This window comes from Engystomops pustulosus, chromosome 1 (genome assembly GCF_040894005.1).
Source record: "Engystomops pustulosus chromosome 1, aEngPut4.maternal, whole genome shotgun sequence".
Lineage (NCBI taxonomy): Eukaryota > Metazoa > Chordata > Amphibia > Anura > Leptodactylidae > Engystomops > Engystomops pustulosus.
The window spans coordinates 108,506,786-108,526,262 of NC_092411.1; the positions used below are offsets into that span (position 1 = coordinate 108,506,786).

Genomic DNA, 19,477 nt, shown 5'->3' on the forward strand with positions numbered 1-19,477 from the left:
AAAACCCCTTAAACTTATTTGCATTAGTAATTGTCAGAACAGGACAGGTGCAAGTCTTTCCACTGACAGCTCAGTAAAAGGCCACACGTGGCGTTTTGAACCTGTTTTTGGGCCGTCTTTAAGCAGTCCGGTAAAAAAGCATTAAACTATATCCGTTTTTGATCGGTTTTACCAATTATCTTAAAAAAAAAAAGGCATGTGTTTTTGACCCGTTCTAATTAACGGACTGCTCCTGTTGTGTTTTCGACCACACCTGGTTTTGGATCACAATAACTGATGCAAATAACTGAAAACATAACAGAGATGTGAATTTGGCCTTACACTAAATGTTACTTCTGAATGATATTAAAAACACACAAGTTATTTTTTTTTTTACCTACAAGAATCAATGATTGTTGGGTGTTTATACCTCACAAGCTTTGGGCTATATATTACATAACCACACACATTACAATGGTAAAACATAGTTTTCGAGGAGCAAGGCTTGATTAATATTAGATTAGATGTACACTCTCGACTAACGCTGTACTGTGTTTATATATGATGTTGACTTCTTGTACACTTGTCATACTTTAAGATGCCAACTGCCAGCCCTCACAAGATGTTCCTTTGTTGATGTGGGGAAGTATACAATGTGAATACTGTAATTTTTTTTGAAAAGCATGTCCACATCTGGCAATGAGAGTTTCATGTGACTTGTAGACGCAACGCTTTATGGGAAAGAGAAATTCTACTATGCTAGTAATGCTGGCTGTTCCCAGTGGGTCATAAATGTTTAAACCATTAGATTTATTCTGTTATAAATATTTACATCAAAGTTACCCGGTGGCAGAACTACAATTTGCACTTCTGCAATGCAGTTTAAATAATGGCTACAGGTGGGAAGGAAAATACTTAAACTGCTCTGTTATAACTACAGCTATATATGTAAGGAAAATTGAATACAGCCACCGTTCTTCCTTTTATAACCAGGCAATTTTAATTTCAGTGAGCGAACTTAAAGAGAACAATGCCATGCAACTTAACCCACCCAAAATAAATAATTAAAAACTATGATTTAAAAACATTGCCTTTATCGCTAAATGGTTCCTTTTAATGACTGCAATGTTAAAAAAATCAGTTTGTAAACGTATATGCAAATCACCTGATTTGAATCCAATGACACTGAGTCCAATGAACCCCTGCATACTCAGTGGCTACTGCGTTGCCCTGCCTCCTTGTTCCTGATTGACAGGCCTCACTGCTGGGACATGCTGCTGAGTGGCATTCATGTCATCTGACCAGGGTCATGTCATCTAAGTTCCTGTTACAGCCATGTATGTATCTGATCACATGAAATCACAGCATGCCTCCATGGAGGACGAGTCCATGGAGGCTGCTGTAACATTATGTGATCAGACACATACATGAAGTAGATATTGCAAATACAACAGGACCTTTAATTACATCAATCTGGTCTCATGACATGGGAAATGGGGAGGAGTAGATGGGAGGGGTAGGCAAAGCAGGACATGCCCCCTCTGATACCAGGTAATATAAGATAAAGTTGATTTATGAGGATGTAAGAGAAACAATTTTTAGCAAAAAGAAGGGTGTAAGTGAGTTCATATGGTTTTCTGGAAACCTGTCATTAGCTGTATTTGTGAAAATGTGGTGACAGGTACCCTACAAAGGAAATCTGCCATCAAATTCAAGCATGGATAAATCAGGGACTCTTACTCATAGAGACAGGCGCTGTGACTGTGGTAATCTTGTTATATTTGTTATTCATGACCTTCCTTCTAAAATCAACTTTTATAATTATACTAATGAGCCAGGTTTGTTACAAGATCCCCTACGTGCTGCAGCTTCTGGGGATGTTACATTGTACAGGAGCACTTCCCTCTCTCACTGTGTGCTGAAAATTCTTGTGCTGCAGTGAGGTTACATCAGGCAGAGGGAGTGGTGAAGTGCTGAGGGAAAAGAGAGGTAAGGGGAGACAGTCTGTGAAGCGGCAGCACTGGTGGGGTTCTAGTTAAGCTCCCCACAGCCCTTCAGACTCATTAGCATAATGTATAATTAATACTACCAGAATCAAACTATTCAATGACATGCCTGCTACTATATTTAAAAATACCTGTCACCAGGAATGTAATTTCTTACTGTTGACAAGTTCCAATAGTTTATGCTGTGCCGATTTTAAAAATACCTTTGGTATCATTCATTTCAGTACTTTAGAAAACTTTATTGCCTATTATCAGGCTCCCTGCCAGCACCATGTTGTGGGGGTGCAGCTGCAGCCTGTGACTTATTTTACTCCACACAATCCCCCTCTGCCCCCTGCTTGTTCAATGCACATGACAGGTGGTGGGGAAGGGGGAGAGATCTGGATGTGTGAGGAAGAGAGGAGACTGAGACACAGGCCGTAGCTTTTTTCCCCCAGACTCACCACACACTGCTGACAGGAAGCCATTTTATTTGAAAGAAAATGCTGAAATGATTTAGCTGGCTACCAAATGCATTTTTAAAATTAGCATAGCACAGGTCAGTGGTGGCGAACCTATGGCACGCGTGCCAGAGAGGGCATGCAGAGCCCTCTTTGCAGGCACGCATACCATCTCCCCAGTCTTATCAAAGTTACTCATTGTAGCTCCGGCCAAGATCTGTCCATTGCAGCCTGAAGCTGATCGGCTCTGCTCTCACTAGTTTTGCCTTAGTAAGACAGTAGCAGCAGATCAGTGCCCGCCCCTCCTCCTCTTCAGACAATTACAAAAACAAGACAAGTACAAACAGAACGAAGCCTACAGCATCAGAAGAAGATAAGAGATCAGGAGCTGCTGGGGCTGTTGTGTGTGGTTTTCACATCAGCAGTCAAGTGCTGGGAATGCCTAAAGAGGTTCTGTCAGGTGGCTTTGGTACACTAGACAAACTATAGATAACTGTGATTTAGTGTCCCGAATCGCCCCGTATGACAGCTGTCTGTTGCCACATGTATACTGGTCTGTGTCTGAAACGCTCATCACCTGCATAAAGCTGCCCACGAAGCCAGCATAGCTTCACAGCAAGCAGCACATGCACAATGTAACCAGGTGCTATGGTGCATCACTGTCCGCGCGGCGTATGTGATGAGCGCTGCAAACAGAGGCAAGTATATATGTGGCCACAGACAACTGTCATACGTGTGATTCCAAATCCACCTGTGCCCACACCTTCCAAAACATCAAAATACCACTTTTTAGCCATTTTGCAACATGTAATAAAAAGTGATCAAAAGTCTGTATGGTCCTCAAAATGGTAGCATTAAAAACATCAGGTCATCTCGGAAATAATTACACTACACACAGCTCCGTACACTGAAGTATGAAAAAGTTAGTGCCAAAAAAAAATTTGCCTAAAAAAAAATAGCAAAATATTTTTTTTCCCAGGTGGTTTAATTTATGTTAATTTATGAAAATATTATAAAACCTATAGAAGTTTAGTATCACCGTACCGACCCAAAGAATAAATGAGATATGTAATTTGGGGCGCACATTGATAGCTGTAAAATCCAAGCCCACAAGAAAATGACACAAAAAGCGCTTTTTCACCAATTTCACTGTATTAACCCCTTAACGCCGAAGCCACTTTTCACCTTCCTGACACGGCCCATTTTTTCAAATCTGCCCTGTGTCTCTATAAGTGGTTATAACTTTGAAACGCTTTAACATATCCAAGTGATTTTAAAATTGTTTTCTCGTGACACATCATACTTCATGTTAGTTGAAAAATTTTGGTGGTATGCTTTGCATTTATTTATGAGAAAATCAGATATTTGGTGAAAATTAGGAAAAATTCTCGATTTTCGAACTTCAAAATGTTCTACTTTTTCCACACATAGTCATAACAGCAAAAAAACGTAATAACTAACATTCACCAAATGTCTACTTTATGTGTCCATGGTTTTTATGCATACTCTTATATTTGTAGGATGTTAAGGGGCTTTGAACGTTAGGTACGATTTTTCACATTTTCATAAAAAACGCACAATCCTGCTATTGAGGGACCTGCTCAGGTTTCGAGTCACTTGAATGGCCTAAATAAAAGTAAAACCCCATAAATTACCCCATTATAGAAATTATACCCCTCAACATATGTAAAACAACTTTTATGAAGTTTGTTAACCCTTTAATTGTTTTACAGGGGTTAAAACAAAATCGGATACAATTTTGAAAGTACATTTTTTTGGGCTAAATTTATGTGTTTTTCAAAAAATTTACAAATTCTCAGTGGATAAAATACCAAAACGCTCCACAAAATTTGATACCCAATCCCTCCCGCGTATAACAATACCCCATATGTGGTGGTAACCTGCTGTACGGGCGCACGCCAGGGCATGGAGGGGAAGCTACACCATTCAGAGCAGATTATGCATTGTCACATTTTATTGGCTATACAATCTTTATTTTTTTAGCAATTCGGACATATAAGGGCTTATTTTTTGCGACATGAGATGCACTTTACAAATACTTCATTTTAATGGGTCATTAGCTTATTGATGAGATTTTATTAACTCTTGAATGTATGGGTGAAAAGAAAATTGTCAATTTTGGTTTCCTCTCTTTTTGTATTTTTTGGGGGTTTTACACCGTACAATAAAAATACTATAATATCTTTATTCTACAGATCACTACGATTACGGTGATACCTCATTTATATAGTTTTTCATTTATTTTTACAATTTTACTGGAAAAAAAACTAATATAGAGGAAATCTCATTTGTTTTTGCATCGCCATCTTTACGGAGATATAACGCAAATATTTTTCGGTTGACAGAGCTGGTTTAGGGCTTATTTTTTGCGTGTTGAGTTGTTCTTTTCAGTGATACCATTTTGGCGTACATAACTTTTTTTGATCACTTTTTAGAACATTTTTGTGAAGAGATTCTATGAAAAATGGACATTTTTGGCGAGTTTTTCGTGTTTTGTTTTTACGGCGTTCACCGAGCGGGTCCAGTAATGTTACTAAGTTATTGTACAGATTGTTACGGACGCGGCGATACCAAATATGTGGGGTTTTTCTGGTGATTTTGTGTTTTATTACTTTATTAGATATGTATAGGGAATGTTTGTGTTTAGGGGACTTTAACTTTATTTAATTAATTCTTTTTATTAATAAATGTATGTATGAAGTGTTTTTAACTTTTTTTTTACTTTAACAGGTTGGCTTGAAAAAGCGATCCTCTGATCGCTTGTTCAAGCTCTTCTTCATATAATACAGTGTAATACAGATGTATTACACTGTATTATGTAACACACTAAGCATGCTGCGCATGCTCAGTGTGTCACAGACGGGTCCTGCCAGGAGGCAGGACCCAGCTCCCGGAAGAAGCTGCGTATCCCCGGGGCAGTGGCAGACCCCGGGGATGACAGCGGAGGATCGGACCCCCCCGGTAAATCCCACAGGGGGGTCCGATTTGGCGCATGGGACCCTTGCACGCCGCGATCACACAAGACCGCGGCGTGAAAGGGGTTAATGCCCACGATCGGAGGAAACTCTGATCGCGGGTACTAGAGACGGGTGCCAGCTGTAACATACAGCTGGCCCCCCATGTTTCTGGTACCGGCTCCGTTTAGGAGCCGGTACCAGAAGCATGACGTAATAATACTGCAAATTGCGGGAACGCACCTCCCGCCATGCAGTATTATTACGTCAAATGTCGGGAAGGGGTTAAGCAGAAAACAGACCTTCAAATAGCTCTTTACATGGAAAAATAAAAGTTAGATTTTTAAAGGTGCTGAGTGAAAAATGGAAATGCAAAAACAAAAAAGGGTTTAAGATGGCAATATTTGGTCCATAAGCAGGTTAACTTATCATAGTCCCCCAGTCACTGTTGTCACTGTATGGGGGTAATGTTAACCATTATATGACGGTAATATTCGACACTGAATGGCAGTAATACAGTATTCATCACTATATTTGCTTCTAGTATAATGTTATTATTGGTAATGTTGGCCTTTCTATAGTGGTCTTTATTACCAGAATTGTGCTATTTATGTGGTTGTAATGGTGGTGTAAAGATGTCAAAGCGTTACACTTCTCTTATATAGTGGTATTGTGGCACTATTGGGCTAAATTGCTGTGTTGGCACCTTGCAATAGAAACGTTGGCTTTGGTTTGCAGTTTTGGCACTCGGTCTTAAAGGTTTGCCATCACTGGCATAGGTTATTGGAACCTGTCACCAGCTAAAAATCATATTCCTGGTGACCGGTTCGCTTTAAGTTTGCAAGAATAAAAAACATGACAACTATACCTTCATTTTTCCACTATATTTTGGGTCGGATATTGTTTCAAATGCAGCTTCTTTACTTTGCTGAATGAATTCTGGAAACTTGGAAAATACTTCAGTGCAGATTCTTTCAATATGAAATTCCTGTGAAAACAGTCATAATCTAACTATGCATAAAAGTAGTATGACAAACAATAAGAACAGCTGTTTACTAAACATGCTTGTTTTTCATGAAAACTACTGAAAAAAAAGTCTTAGCCCTAAATGACAAAAGCCAAGCAGACTGACCAATTACAGGCGGTCCCCTACTTAAGAACACCTGACTTACATACGACCCCTAGTTACTAACGGACCTCTGGATTTTGGTAATTTACTGTACTTCAGTCCTAGGCTACAATAAACAGCTTTAACAGTTATCAATGGCGCCGGCAATTAAGATTTATTGTTAATCCTGGTTCTTATGAGAATCCAACATTTTTAAAATCCAATTGTCATGGAGACCAAAAATTTTTTGACTGGGGTTACAATAATAAAGTATACGGTTCTGACTTACATACAAACTCAACTTAAGAACAAACCTACAGAACCTATCCTGTATGTAACCAGGGGACTGCCTGTATTACACATTTGTGACCTGAGTGGATGGATTGTGAACTGTGGATGCTGCCAGTGTTAGTGAAGCAAAAACAGTATTTTCTAAGGAAATTTTCCCTTTTTTCAGAGATCTAAATTTTGAGAAAATTATCTTTATTTTTACAGTGCTGTACAGCTGGCTGTACTTGTTGGTGAAACCGTTTTTATCTTTCTCCACCTTATTTCTACAGTGGATGCCAATGCTTCTGTAAGGGGTTGCGCTTGCTGGCAGTGGGCATCATGAAGAGGAAGATGTACCAGCAGTCAAAGTCAAGCCCCCAATACAGTTGGATCACTTACTGTCCTGACCTGGATTCATCATTTTGTGATGAAAGGACTCTACTGCCCTTAACTCCAAAATACAATGTACTCAATGTCGGCAGTTTCTACTTGACAATATTATCGGGATCTGAACATGTAATTTACTGCACAAAGATCAAAACCTTATAATATGATGACTGCACAATACATGAGACTACAAAACTTGATTTAGCCCAAGCCAACACACCTTTCCCGAGATATCACTGTGAACACAATGGGGAAATGTGTATTAATGCATCAGCCTTTGGACCAGTGGAGAGTAGAATTACAAAGTTCTCTGCTTTGCCAGAATAATCACTGTGTCTGATGCTGCATGATTAAACTGCTACAGTCATACTTTGTACCTTCTATTAGTTGGTCTAGTTGGTCTGGCGAAGGCAAAACCCCTTTTACTGAGGACAAGCCCCTTTTTCGCAGTAGTCGGAAAACAGCCTAAAATTGGTATAAAAACCTTCTGTAAATGTGGCACAAAGCATTACAGATGCAAATTACTTCAGTTTTCTTGAGAAGACAGATTGATAAAACTTCCCCTATTGCTCATATAAACTGGCTGGCTCCACATAAATTGTTTTTAAAAGCATCAAATATTCCTGTTCTACAAAATATAAAACAATGGAGGAGAGTTATCAATCTGTCTACAGCAGAAAATTCAGTCTGTGCACCCAAAAAATTCAATAAGTAGACCAACTAAAAAGAGGTGCAGAATATAACTCTACAGTCTTATACTGTGCCATATTAATCATCCAAACCAAAGCCCAATCCCTGGGTCTACACAGAAGATTCTGTCAGGATGCAAGGTAAGTTATAACATACAATTATATTGTAATGTGAAGATACACAAGGTGTCGTCCCGTTCTGGTAGGCGCTGCAACAGTCAGTTAGTTGGTCAGAGTATTGTATCCATAAAAACATTTAATTCAAAGGTAAAAGACAACTCGTCTGTAAACTGTCTTTAGTAAAAATTAGGTCACTGGTAACAGGTTCTCTTTAAGAGTGGTCTACTGGGTGGTAAAAAGTAGGTTAAAAGGTGAGGTAGGGTCAATTGGTGGCGAGCGTAAAGTGCCGATATTTAAGTGTCGGTATTTAATTACTTCCTAATATAAAAAGCAATTCAGTGTAACAATCTATACAGAGCACTGGTTAAATTTCTGGGCGCCATTACAGCGGGTATTTGATGGGATTCCATTTATGACAAAGCTTTATGACATGATGCACATACACAGTACCTAAACACAAACTTACCTGCTTTTTGCTGGTATTGGAATCTGACCTTAGAAGAGCCGCATGGTTTGCAACCTTTCGAAGAATAGCTAGATAACTAAAATACAGGGTCTTCACACTGTCTCCATACTGATTTTTCTATAGAAAGAATTACAGCTCAATATTAATTAACATATCTTGATTTTTTTATGAAAAACTTATAAAAGGTACAAACTGGTAAAACTAACTTCCTTTTAATCTTAAATGAAATCTGTCAAACATTTAACCTTTACAAAGCATCACCCTTGCTTTGTAGAGGTTAAAAATCAGGATGCAGGAATACTTTTATCGAAGATTATTATCGGCTTACAGATGAACCAGTCATCAAGAAACTATTTTTTACATGACAGGTTCCAACAGCCTTTGGCACGTTGATTAAAAAAAAGGGCTTTGTTGTGCATCTGAATAATTCTAGTGCTTTTTAGTTGTTTCTTAAACATTACCTGACTCCCTGCCAGCAGCATGTGGAAGTGTGGTAATTGTCATTTTATCACTTTGTAGGGCATTACTGTCTGATTGCTGGGTGTCTGAATAATGGGATTCCCACTTTAAATTTGTAAGCCACTGAGGCTTGACAACAGATTACAACATTTGTGGAGATGGGAAGACTCCCTTTAAGCATGCATTTTTTTAAAATGTATTTTTATTTTATTAATTTACATTAAGCATTTACCCTTTAAGCATGCATGCTGCTGCTGCTCTATGTCACTATTTATTATTTTCTATGGGATAATCGTTCTAGATATAGATGCTTTAAAATTAGAATTTCTGGTACATCATATGTTTATATTCATTGTAATAAACGGTTCCTTTTTTTAAATTTATATAGCACACACAGATTACATTTTAAAATGTTATTAATTGGTGTTGAACCCAGCCTATAAAGGTTAAAGGAATTCACTTGATGCCTGTTATAAGTATACCCAGAAAGCTCCTAATATGTAGTACATGCTTCCAAAAGGTTCCAAAGGGTTAGAAAAGCCAAACAAGGGCTTTTTTGTTCTCAATGTTCTGGCTGTTATAAACTAGTATACCGCCAATCAGAGGTTGCATTAACACCTGTACAAGCATCAAAGATGCTTGAACAGACGGTTATATTCCTTAATTTTATTAACTGCTGTTAGATCTGGCCTACAGAGTTAAAAGGAACACAAACCATCCAGTTATTAATTTGATGCCTATGTTATAAGTATATCCACTAATCTCCTAATAGGTAGTACATGGTTCCAATGGGTTGGTAAAGCCAAACAAAGGCTCAAGAGTATTATTTTGTTCTCAATGATCTGGCTGGTATAAACCAGTATACAGACCAGACGGTTATACTGCTTGAAAAAAAAAGTACCAAGAGTATAAGTATGCTTAATACTTCCCAGAGCAGCATCACAGTACGTTTTGGCCAACCTCAGCAGAAGAACTGATGCAGTGCGGACACAGCCAATAACACGAATCCTAACACATTATTAATGTTAGAAAGCGTATGGACATTTTTTTATTGGCTGATGGTAGATCAGAGGCTGCACTTGGTACATTAGCCGGTGCTGCTGCAGACTCTGAGCACCAATGTAGATATGCAGACCACAGCTCTGGGTTCTTTCCTCTACACTGGTTCCTCCACAAGTGCATGATCGATGGGATGGGGGAGAGGGGTATGAAGATATTTGTGGGTGAGAATTGCCACATTTCTTTTCTTTATTTTTTTGTTTTTTTTGGTATATGTGGACTACAGTTTTGAATTCCTTTTTATCCCAATACAGCGCCACACTGTTTTAAACTGCATCTCTTGTAGGCTGTACACATGGTTATAATGACATCAGATAATGGTATGTTTCCTTAGTTAAGCCTGAACGAGTGTAATATTCCAACCTGCCAAAAACAACAGGCCCCATATATCACAAAGTCATTAGCTCAATAGACAAATCATAGGAACAGACGCTTTAACAGCATTTCCCAAGACATGACTTTATAATTTTTCCACTGCACTGGAGGGTATGCTTTATTTGTCTCTCTACTAAAGCTGGCAGACTCATAAACCAGAAGGTCACAGTTGTGTCAAACGTATATAACTGATGAGATAGACAAGTCCATTAATGGGAGTGGGGGAGCTATCAGCTTTTTAACAAAATACTGAAAATCGATTGAAACTTTTCTTAACTTAAAGTGCCTAAAAGATACATCTATTTATGTCATAGTGACAAGTGCAGACATAGCAGAAAAATTTACTAAGAAAAATGTACACAGAAGTATGTTTTCAGCAAGGGAATGTACTGAACTAATTTAAAGAAAATTAAAGAATAGTAACACAATAATTTAGCTATACTGACTGAAAATATACAAAAATATAAAAACTATTACCGTTACCTATAATGCTCTCTAATATGATTGCAAAATGCAGGGCCGGCGTTGGGGGCGGCAAACTAGGCATTTGCCCAGGGCCCCATATCCTAAAGGGGCCCTCTGCATGTGGACTTTTGTGGGCAGAGGATGTATTGCTTTTTTAAAACCCTTTGATTAAAAAGGTATTCCAGCAATCAGCATAATTCATATACAAGTGGGTCCTTAAAATATAAGCTAACTAGCTGTAGCTCCCGATGTTGCCCAGGATAGTAAATAACTGCTCTTAGTTATAACAAAATAGAATGGGTTAACAAAAAGTATTTAAAGAAAATGCAATGAAGCAGCACTCTGTCTGTTTATACGCTCATTAAGTTACGATTGGACCGCTATTTTCAATACCGGACCTTTGTCTGCCCCTGAGATAGGCACTTCTTTCTTTATTCACCTTGTCATGGTAATGGCTAATTCCAGGTAAGAGGTCGCAATACGATCCCCGGTAACCAGCTTATGTATTAAGTTTGGGCATCAACCGACCGCAAAATATTTAGACCTGAGGTTGTTGTCCATTCTTGCCTTCTCGGAGTGACGAGCATCTTGTCGCTTGACTGGCAGAATCCTCGGTGCATTGTAATTGGCTTACCGCAGGACGAGCCCTCTTTCAATGTAGCGCCGTGATAGGCCCTCAACTGAGGTCGGTCTAGCTCCACCCTTCGTACACGGCCGCAACAGTGCCGGACAATGTTTGACAGGTGCATGTGAAATGGTCGCATGTACCAATATACCTTTCCTATAGGTTTAATCTTAGGCCTCTGATGACACATTTCCCGGATGGGAGATGTAGAAACGCGTCAGGCGGAGGTTAATTATAGGATTAGTTTGAGTGTGTGAACACCAATGTGAACAACACTTGACTGGGTTATGTGTTACGTGGCAGAGTACAGTGATCATTAATTTAGTAAATAGGCTGAACTATTACCACACACGTTCTTGCTCAGTAGTATCCAGGAACACAAGTATGATCGGGACTGCTTGAATCTCGGGTTCCCGATGCCTGTGCATACACTGAATGCCTGATTGAATCTTTTGGCTGTTGAGTGGCCCGATTTTAATAGGTCTTAATAAAGTATTTGTATTTTAAGTGTTCACATTTTCAGGCAGTTAATATCTTTACACTAGAACACTCAACTAGGAAATTTTTGTAAAACTTTTTTTTTTTTTATTTAATGAAGCAGCACTCCAATAAGTATAAAGGCGATATTTATTCACCCATGGCAAAATAAGGTGCAACATTTCGGCTCATCCGTAGAGCCATTATCAAGCCTCATTGATAATTATAGAGCCTCATTGCATTTTTTTTGGATATCTGACCTTACAAACCGGTGGATCGGGTTTGTTGGAAGCGTGCACCATGCATCAAGTAGCTATTTCCATGTTAAGAGCTACTTGATCCGTTATACTCACTGTGCTCCTCCACAATCGGACTATTTGCAAAAAGTATTTTATATGTATCAATTTCTCTCTCAGACAGTCTGTGTGTGTATGTGTGTGCGTGTCTCTCTCTCTCGCTGTCTCTGTGTGCGTCTTTCTCTCTAGCTGTCTCTGTGTGCGTCTCTCTCTCTAGCTGTCTCTGTGTGCGTCTCTCTCTCTAGCTGTCTCTGTGTGCGTCTCTCTCTCTCTCTCGCTGTCTCTGTGTGCGTCTCTCTCTCTCTCTCGCTGTCTCTGTGTGCGTCTCTCTCTCTCTCTCGCTGTCTCTGTGTGCGTCTCTCTCTCTCTCACTGTCTCTGTGTGCGTCTCTCTCTCTCTCACTGTCTCTGTGTGCGTCTCTCTCACTGTCTCTGTGTGCGTCTCTCTCTCTCACTGTCTCTGTGTGTGTCTCTCTCTCTGACTGTCTGTGTGTCTCTCTGTCTGTGTGTGTGTGTCTCTCTCTCTCTGACTGTCTGTGTGTGTGTCTCTCTCTGACTGTCTGTGTGTGTGTGTCTCTCTCTGACTGTCTGTGTGTGTGTGTCTCTCTCTGACCGTCTGTGTGTGTGTGTCTCTCTCTGACCGACTGTGTGTGTGAATAACATGCAATGAAGCTTTATTGTTAATTTTGGTTCTTATGACAATCTAACATTTTTAAAATCCCCAATTCCCCATGAGTCCGTGGGGCACTTCCACTGCACAATAAATGGGCAAGACACTGGTCTTTATATATAGGTCTACTGCTAATGTGCATATTGGCGACTACATTTTGTGATGAATTATTGAGGTGACACTATCTTGTAGGCATGTTCATTGATAGCTTGGAGATATACCCCTTATTGAGCTTGAATGATTAAGCCCGGTTGGACTTGTTTATTGGGTTCACTCAATTGTATATAATGTACCGTATATACTCGTGTATAAGCCGAGTTTTTCAGCACAAAAAATGTGCTGAAAATCCTCAACTCGGCTTATACACGAGTCAATAGGCAGCCCAGCACTTAAAAAAAAAAAAAAAAAAAAACTTATATACTCACCCTCCGGTGGCCCCGATGTCCGCGCGGGTCCTCTTCTGTCTTCTATCTTCCTCTGTCTTCTGTCTTCCGCATGGCGCCGTCATGTTCTTCTCCGGCCGTCGCATAGTATGACGTCAGCAGCGGCCCGGGAAACATGGCGGCGCCCTGCGGAAGACAGAAGAAGATAGAAGACAGAAGAAGATAGAAGACAGATGAGTACCCGCGCGGACATTGGGTGAGCAGCGCGGACATCGGGGCCACCGGAGGGTGAGTATATAAGTTTTTTTTTTTTTGTTAGTGCTGGGCAGGCTGTATACCTAAGGGGGGAGGCTATTTACTACTGGGGGCAGGCTGTATAAAGGGGGCAGGCTGGGCAGGCTGTATACTTAAGGGGGCAGGCTGGGCAGGCTATATACTTAAGGGGGCAGGCTGTATACTTAAGGGGGCAGGCTGGTCTGACTGTATACTTAAGGGGGCAGGCTGGTCTGACTGTATACTTAAGGGGGCAGGCTGGTCTGACTGTATACTTAAGGGGGCCGGCTGGGCAGGCTGTATACTTAAGGGGGCCGGCTGGGCAGGCTGTATACTTAAGGGGGCAGGCTGTATACTTAAGGGGGCAGGCTGGGCTGACTGTATACTTAAGGGGGCAGGCTGGGCAGGCTGTATACTACTGGGGGCAGGCTGGGCTGGCTGTATACATAAGGGGGCAGGCTGGGCTGGCTGTATACTACTGGGGGCAGGCTGGGCTGGCTGTATACTACGGGGGGCAGGCTGGCTATATACTGGGAGGCTGTGACCAATGCATTTTCCTTATACTCGAGTCAATAGGTTTTCCCAGTTTTTGGTGGTAAAATTAGGGGTCTCGGCTTATACTCGGGTCGGCTTATACTCAAGTATATACGGTATATTTTTTTAAAAACCATATATAATAAAGCTTGTATTCTTTTATATTAAGAACATTGTAACTCCTGTTTTCTTATGGTAGTACATTTTTAAAATCCAATTGTCACAGAGACCAAAAAAAAAAAATCGGCTGGGTCTACAACTGTAAAATATATAGTCATGACTTGCAAGAATAAACCTACAGAATAATGATAAATCCTTCTTTGGTACTATGATATATGCATAGAATACCAGATGCATACATGTAAGGGAGTACAAGCGGTCCCCTACTTAAGAACACTCGACTTGCATACAACCCCAAGTTACAAACGGACCTCTGGAAATTTGGTAATTTATTGTGCTTTAGTCCTAGGCTACAATGCTCAGCTGTAACAGTTATCACAGGTGTCTGTAATGAAGCTTTATTGTTAATCCTGATTCTTATGACAACCCAACATTTTTAAAATCCAATTGTCGCAGAGACCAAAAAAGTTCTGGCTGGGATTACAATGATAAAATATACAGTTCCGATTAACATACAAATTCAACTTAAGAACAAACCTACAGACCCTATCTTGTATGTAACCCGGGGACTGCCTGTATAGAATATTTTAGTATTTGGTCCACCACATTTTTAAGACAAAAAAGTGTCAACTCTGTAAAAATGTTAAACATTATATATCCACAAATGAGGGATCAAAGAAACGAACACAATAGTTTTCTCACCCTGTAACAACAATTCCTTCTTCTCTTAGAACTATTACAACTACACAATTCACTTCCCCTCAGAACCAAGCTGACATCGGAGGTCTCCAGCACGGTTTGGTAAACTGCTTTTTGAAACTCTGACAAGGCACAGTAGACTATCTGCAGATGAAAACAATAAAGTGGATATATTATACATATTTGGTATTCTTACTATCCATTTAATGTACAATAGATTGGATACAAACACTCATTTGTATTATGGAGATACCATATATACTTGAGTATAAGCCTAGTTTTTCAGCACAAAAAATGTGCTAAAAACCCAAACTTGGCTTATACTGTTATTTATCCTCCTCTTAAACCGAGTTCACACCTTTGTCGGCCTCCTTGTATCCCGTTCAGTTGTTTATAATAGAGAAAACAACGCTGCAGTGCATATAATTTTCAACGATCTAAGTAGAGAATACTTGACAGAAGTTAGCCTTCCATTTATGCAACGGAAGGTGGATGAAAGACTGTGTATAGTTTCTGTTATGCTCTTCTATGTGTGAACTTACCTACTCACACTAGGGGAGATGTATCAATATGTCCACACCAGAATACTAGAGTAATTTTATTTTGAAATAAATGCTTAATAGAAATTCTAATTGATAGTAGAACAGCAATTCAATAATGCGCCACAACGGGTCCTTTATCAGACAATGAAAATAATTTTACAATATTATGGATATATCAAATGACAAGGTATTAAATGCAAACATCATATGGTAATACAATGCATAAATGTATATAACATACAAAATTATATACTTCATTGTAATTGATAATTGACTGCCAAGCTTTGGCAACCTATACTTTATTCAAGTAAGGCCCCTTGCATCAATGCCCCCATTGAAGTCTATGGCACCCAATCATGATCGGTGAGTGCATGCTGTCTCACCATACCATGACGCAGCCACTTGGTTTTCAATGGAGAGAGGAAGGTTGCACTCACCCATCCTCTCTCCTGCACGAGGCTGTATGCTTTCCCAAGGGATTACGTTTGTGTACAATGAACCTTATATCTCTATATAATATACTATGTAATTTTGTATATCATCATATGCATTGATGCATTGTATCATCATATAATGTTTGCATTTGATAACTTAAAGCACCAAAAAAAAAGCTAAACTAAAATGTATGGGGGAATGCTGCAGAGTAAACAGCTATGTGACCAAATGGTCTATGTTCAATTGCTGTCAATACACACAATTAAACAATAGTAAACAATAATGTTTCGGTACCATTTTGCACAGTTAAATGTTCTTATCTATTAAAAACTAAGATACATCAACAAGTTGTAGTGCATCCACAAAACATATAGTAACATACAATCCAAAAGAAAAAAAATATTCCATAGATGCTCAAGTTATGAGTCTCAAATTAATAACCGTAATATCTCATGCAAATAATAGCTTAACTTACAGTATAATAATATTATTATAAAATATGAATGCAACTATAGCTAGCAATACCACAAATATCACTCAATAATAACCACTGTAAACCATGTGGATAACATTCAGTTTTTGACTAAATGGCCATAAGTTACACATGAGTAGTATCCGCTAAGTCAGTGTAATACTTGCAGCTGTAGTATAAACACTTACAGTTTTGTTGCAGTGCCTAGTGTAATTCCAGTTGTAACGTCAGTAATAGCATTTAACTCTACATGGCCTCCGGCATTACAGAGTGTGAACAGGTATAGTAGATGATTGATCCATGCATGTGCAAGACTTATAGAAACCGTAATACAGATAAGTCACTGGTGCAGGAAGCTATAACAAATTTAATTGCCTCCAATGTGGTAATGCTCAACGTAATAGTATTAAAGAATGACCTGGTTCCTGCCGATCAGGGATGCTTCAGTAAGTAAGTAATATACTTAAAGCCTCTTCCACATATGTTCAATGTCTTATATCATGTTCTGACATATTTGTTTACATCATCTAGGTAGGCGTGTACAATCTTTTTCCCCTGAAAAGCCCACGGGGTTATGTCGGGAACGTATTCTCACATTCCTACTACTAATTTTCACCTAAGCAATCAGACTGGGAAGACCATTCACCAGTTAGTTGTATTAGGCCTATTTGCCTTCCAGGGACAGGTTCCTGTTGGGGTGGTAGTCAGTGACTGAGTTGAGCTTATAAAGCATTCCAGGCCTGTTTCGGATAAGTTTAACAATGGGAACAGGTACCCTGATCCATACCCAATCCCTGCAGTAATAGATTATTTTGACCTCATTACCAACACCTTCCTTTACACAATCCCTTTCATATTGACTAAATACTAACGATAAAGGAACGATTTTTGGAGCAAATCCGAATACCTATAACGAAGGATTTCAATGAACCTGATCCCTTTCTTCTGTCTTTTAATTCATTGTGCGTCAGACGAGGGTAAGCACCCATTTTTTTGGACACATCTGTATCTTTATTGCTATGCCCACTGTACCTGACAATTATACAAATGCTGATATAGTATATACCAGTGATGGCAAACCTTTTAGAGACTAGGTGCCCAAACTGGAACCAAAACCCACTCATTTTCCATCAAGTGCCAATATGACAATTTAAACAGCAACATTTTGCTCCCTGTTCTTCTACAACATTCAAGTGAATTGGCCTCCTGAGGACACGAATACAGTTGAAAGCAGGAGGGCAAGGGGACCTCCAAAGATAATCCAGCCCTGTTCACAACTTCTCACTCTTCCTGCAGTTCTAATCTGTCAAAGATGTGAGATCTTAAAAGAGCATTGAGAGCAGCATGTGGGTGCCCACAGAAAAGGCTCCAAGTGCCACCTCTGGCACCCCTGCCATAGGTTCGCCATCACTGGTATATACTCTATATAACTGCCACTTATTAAGCTGTTTTTATCATTGCAAACCTAGTAAAAGTGACATTTAAATTTTGCCTGATCCACCACTTGGAATTCATATAAGCAATATTGGGGAGGCAAGATTTTGAGGGGACAATTCTGCCCATTCATAATAGTACTTTATTCCATAAGGAAACTGTGATACGGAGGCATCCATAATCGACAAGTACTAGGTCTTATTTTAAAGCTATTACGTTGAGAAGACATTGGAAGCAATTACATATCGGATGTACAACTACGAGTTTGTTATACCTTTCTGCACAATCAACTGTATTAAGGTTTACATAGGTCCTGCACATGCATGGATTTATCATCTACTATACCTGTTCACTGTGCACTAGATATACCCCCGCTTCACAAAAAACATTTAATTTTCAAAATAATTTCCCACGACATCCTAATGTAAACAGAGTCCTATAAAAGTGCTAATGCAGTGCATTTATGTACCAGTGTACTTATAAAGTGTCAGTGCATCAGGATTATCAATAAATATGACTCATAAAAGCCTACATAAGGGTAAAGACTGCGGTTTCTATTAGTATGTGCACAGGCCCCCTGACGAAGCGGGGATATGCGAAACGCGCTTTGGGGCAGCGCACCCTCGTCACTAAAACATCCATATAATATGGTTAAGTGGACCTAGAAGCAATTTTGTCTGGGAAAACTAATAGAAACCTCAGTCTTCACCTTTATGTAGGCTTTTATGAGTCATATTTATTGATAATCCTGATGTACGGACACTTTATAAGTACACTGGTACATAAATGCACTGGCATTAGCACTTTTATATTTTAAATGTTTTTTTGTGATGCGAGGGTGTATCAAATGGATCTGCGGAAACAATTTATATTGTTATGTATTTCCACATTGTAGAGGTCTTTTTAAATTCAATTTAAACAATAAAATGATTTATATATTTTTAAACTGCATTGTGATGAACTGTTTATGAACCGTTGTTGCACTCATAAGTTCTTTTTTGGTTTAGTTATTAAAAAGGTGTTTGTAATGAAGCTTTATTGTTGATCCTGGTTCTTACGACAACCTAACATTTTTAAAATCCAATTGTCACAGAGACCAAAAATCATTTGTCTGGAGTTACAATTATAAAGTATATGGTTCCGACTTACATAAAAATTAAAATTAAAAACAAACTGTAAAACATTCAGTCTTTATCTGGACACAGCTGAAATTGTTACTGGTTTAGATGACGTCTTCAAATGGGTTTAGCCTATTAAATAAACATGTAAGCAAAAAGTGTACATAATATTTGTACATGGTTCGTGCAATCTTTTTCTATCATAACTAAACAACAAAACAAAAAGGTTACAAACCCGATCTTCCTTTTTCGGTAACTGGTCACTTATCAGTGTCTTAGTACGTCTGAGGAACAATGAAGACATTTTCAAAGCCAGCTTTTGCATCATTTTTCTTCCTGTAGCTAGTTCTCGCTTTGTGGCATTATGTCTTTGGCCAAGTTCAATTGGATGTGAATATTCTTCAATGAATTGGTGTTTGCCACCTAAACATCCAGGCACTGCCCTACAATAAAATAAAAATAAATTTGTCCATAAATAACATACTTTCACCGCTAACCTGTGCAGAATTACAAGATTTGTCTTAACATGTATAAGAAGTGCAAGAAATATAAAAAACATATACATAATAGTCACGCTGACAGTTTTGTTAAATATGTTTAAT

At 39.0% G+C, this 19,477-nt stretch overlaps 1 protein-coding gene across 2 annotated transcripts in view; it reads right to left on the reverse strand.

Moving 5' to 3' along the window:
- ERCC6L2 (ERCC excision repair 6 like 2) overlaps positions 1-19,477 on the reverse strand; it is a 134,059-nt gene that overhangs the window by 66,537 nt on the left and 48,045 nt on the right. For both annotated transcript variants that reach the window (XM_072150832.1, XM_072150833.1), the window contains 4 exons: positions 19,111-19,318; positions 14,878-15,018; positions 8,441-8,557; positions 6,269-6,388 (listed from right to left, as the gene is read on the reverse strand). In XM_072150832.1, the coding sequence (XP_072006933.1) occupies positions 6,269-6,388; positions 8,441-8,557; positions 14,878-15,018; positions 19,111-19,318 (586 nt within the window). The remainder of the gene's footprint in view (positions 1-6,268; positions 6,389-8,440; positions 8,558-14,877; positions 15,019-19,110; positions 19,319-19,477) is intronic.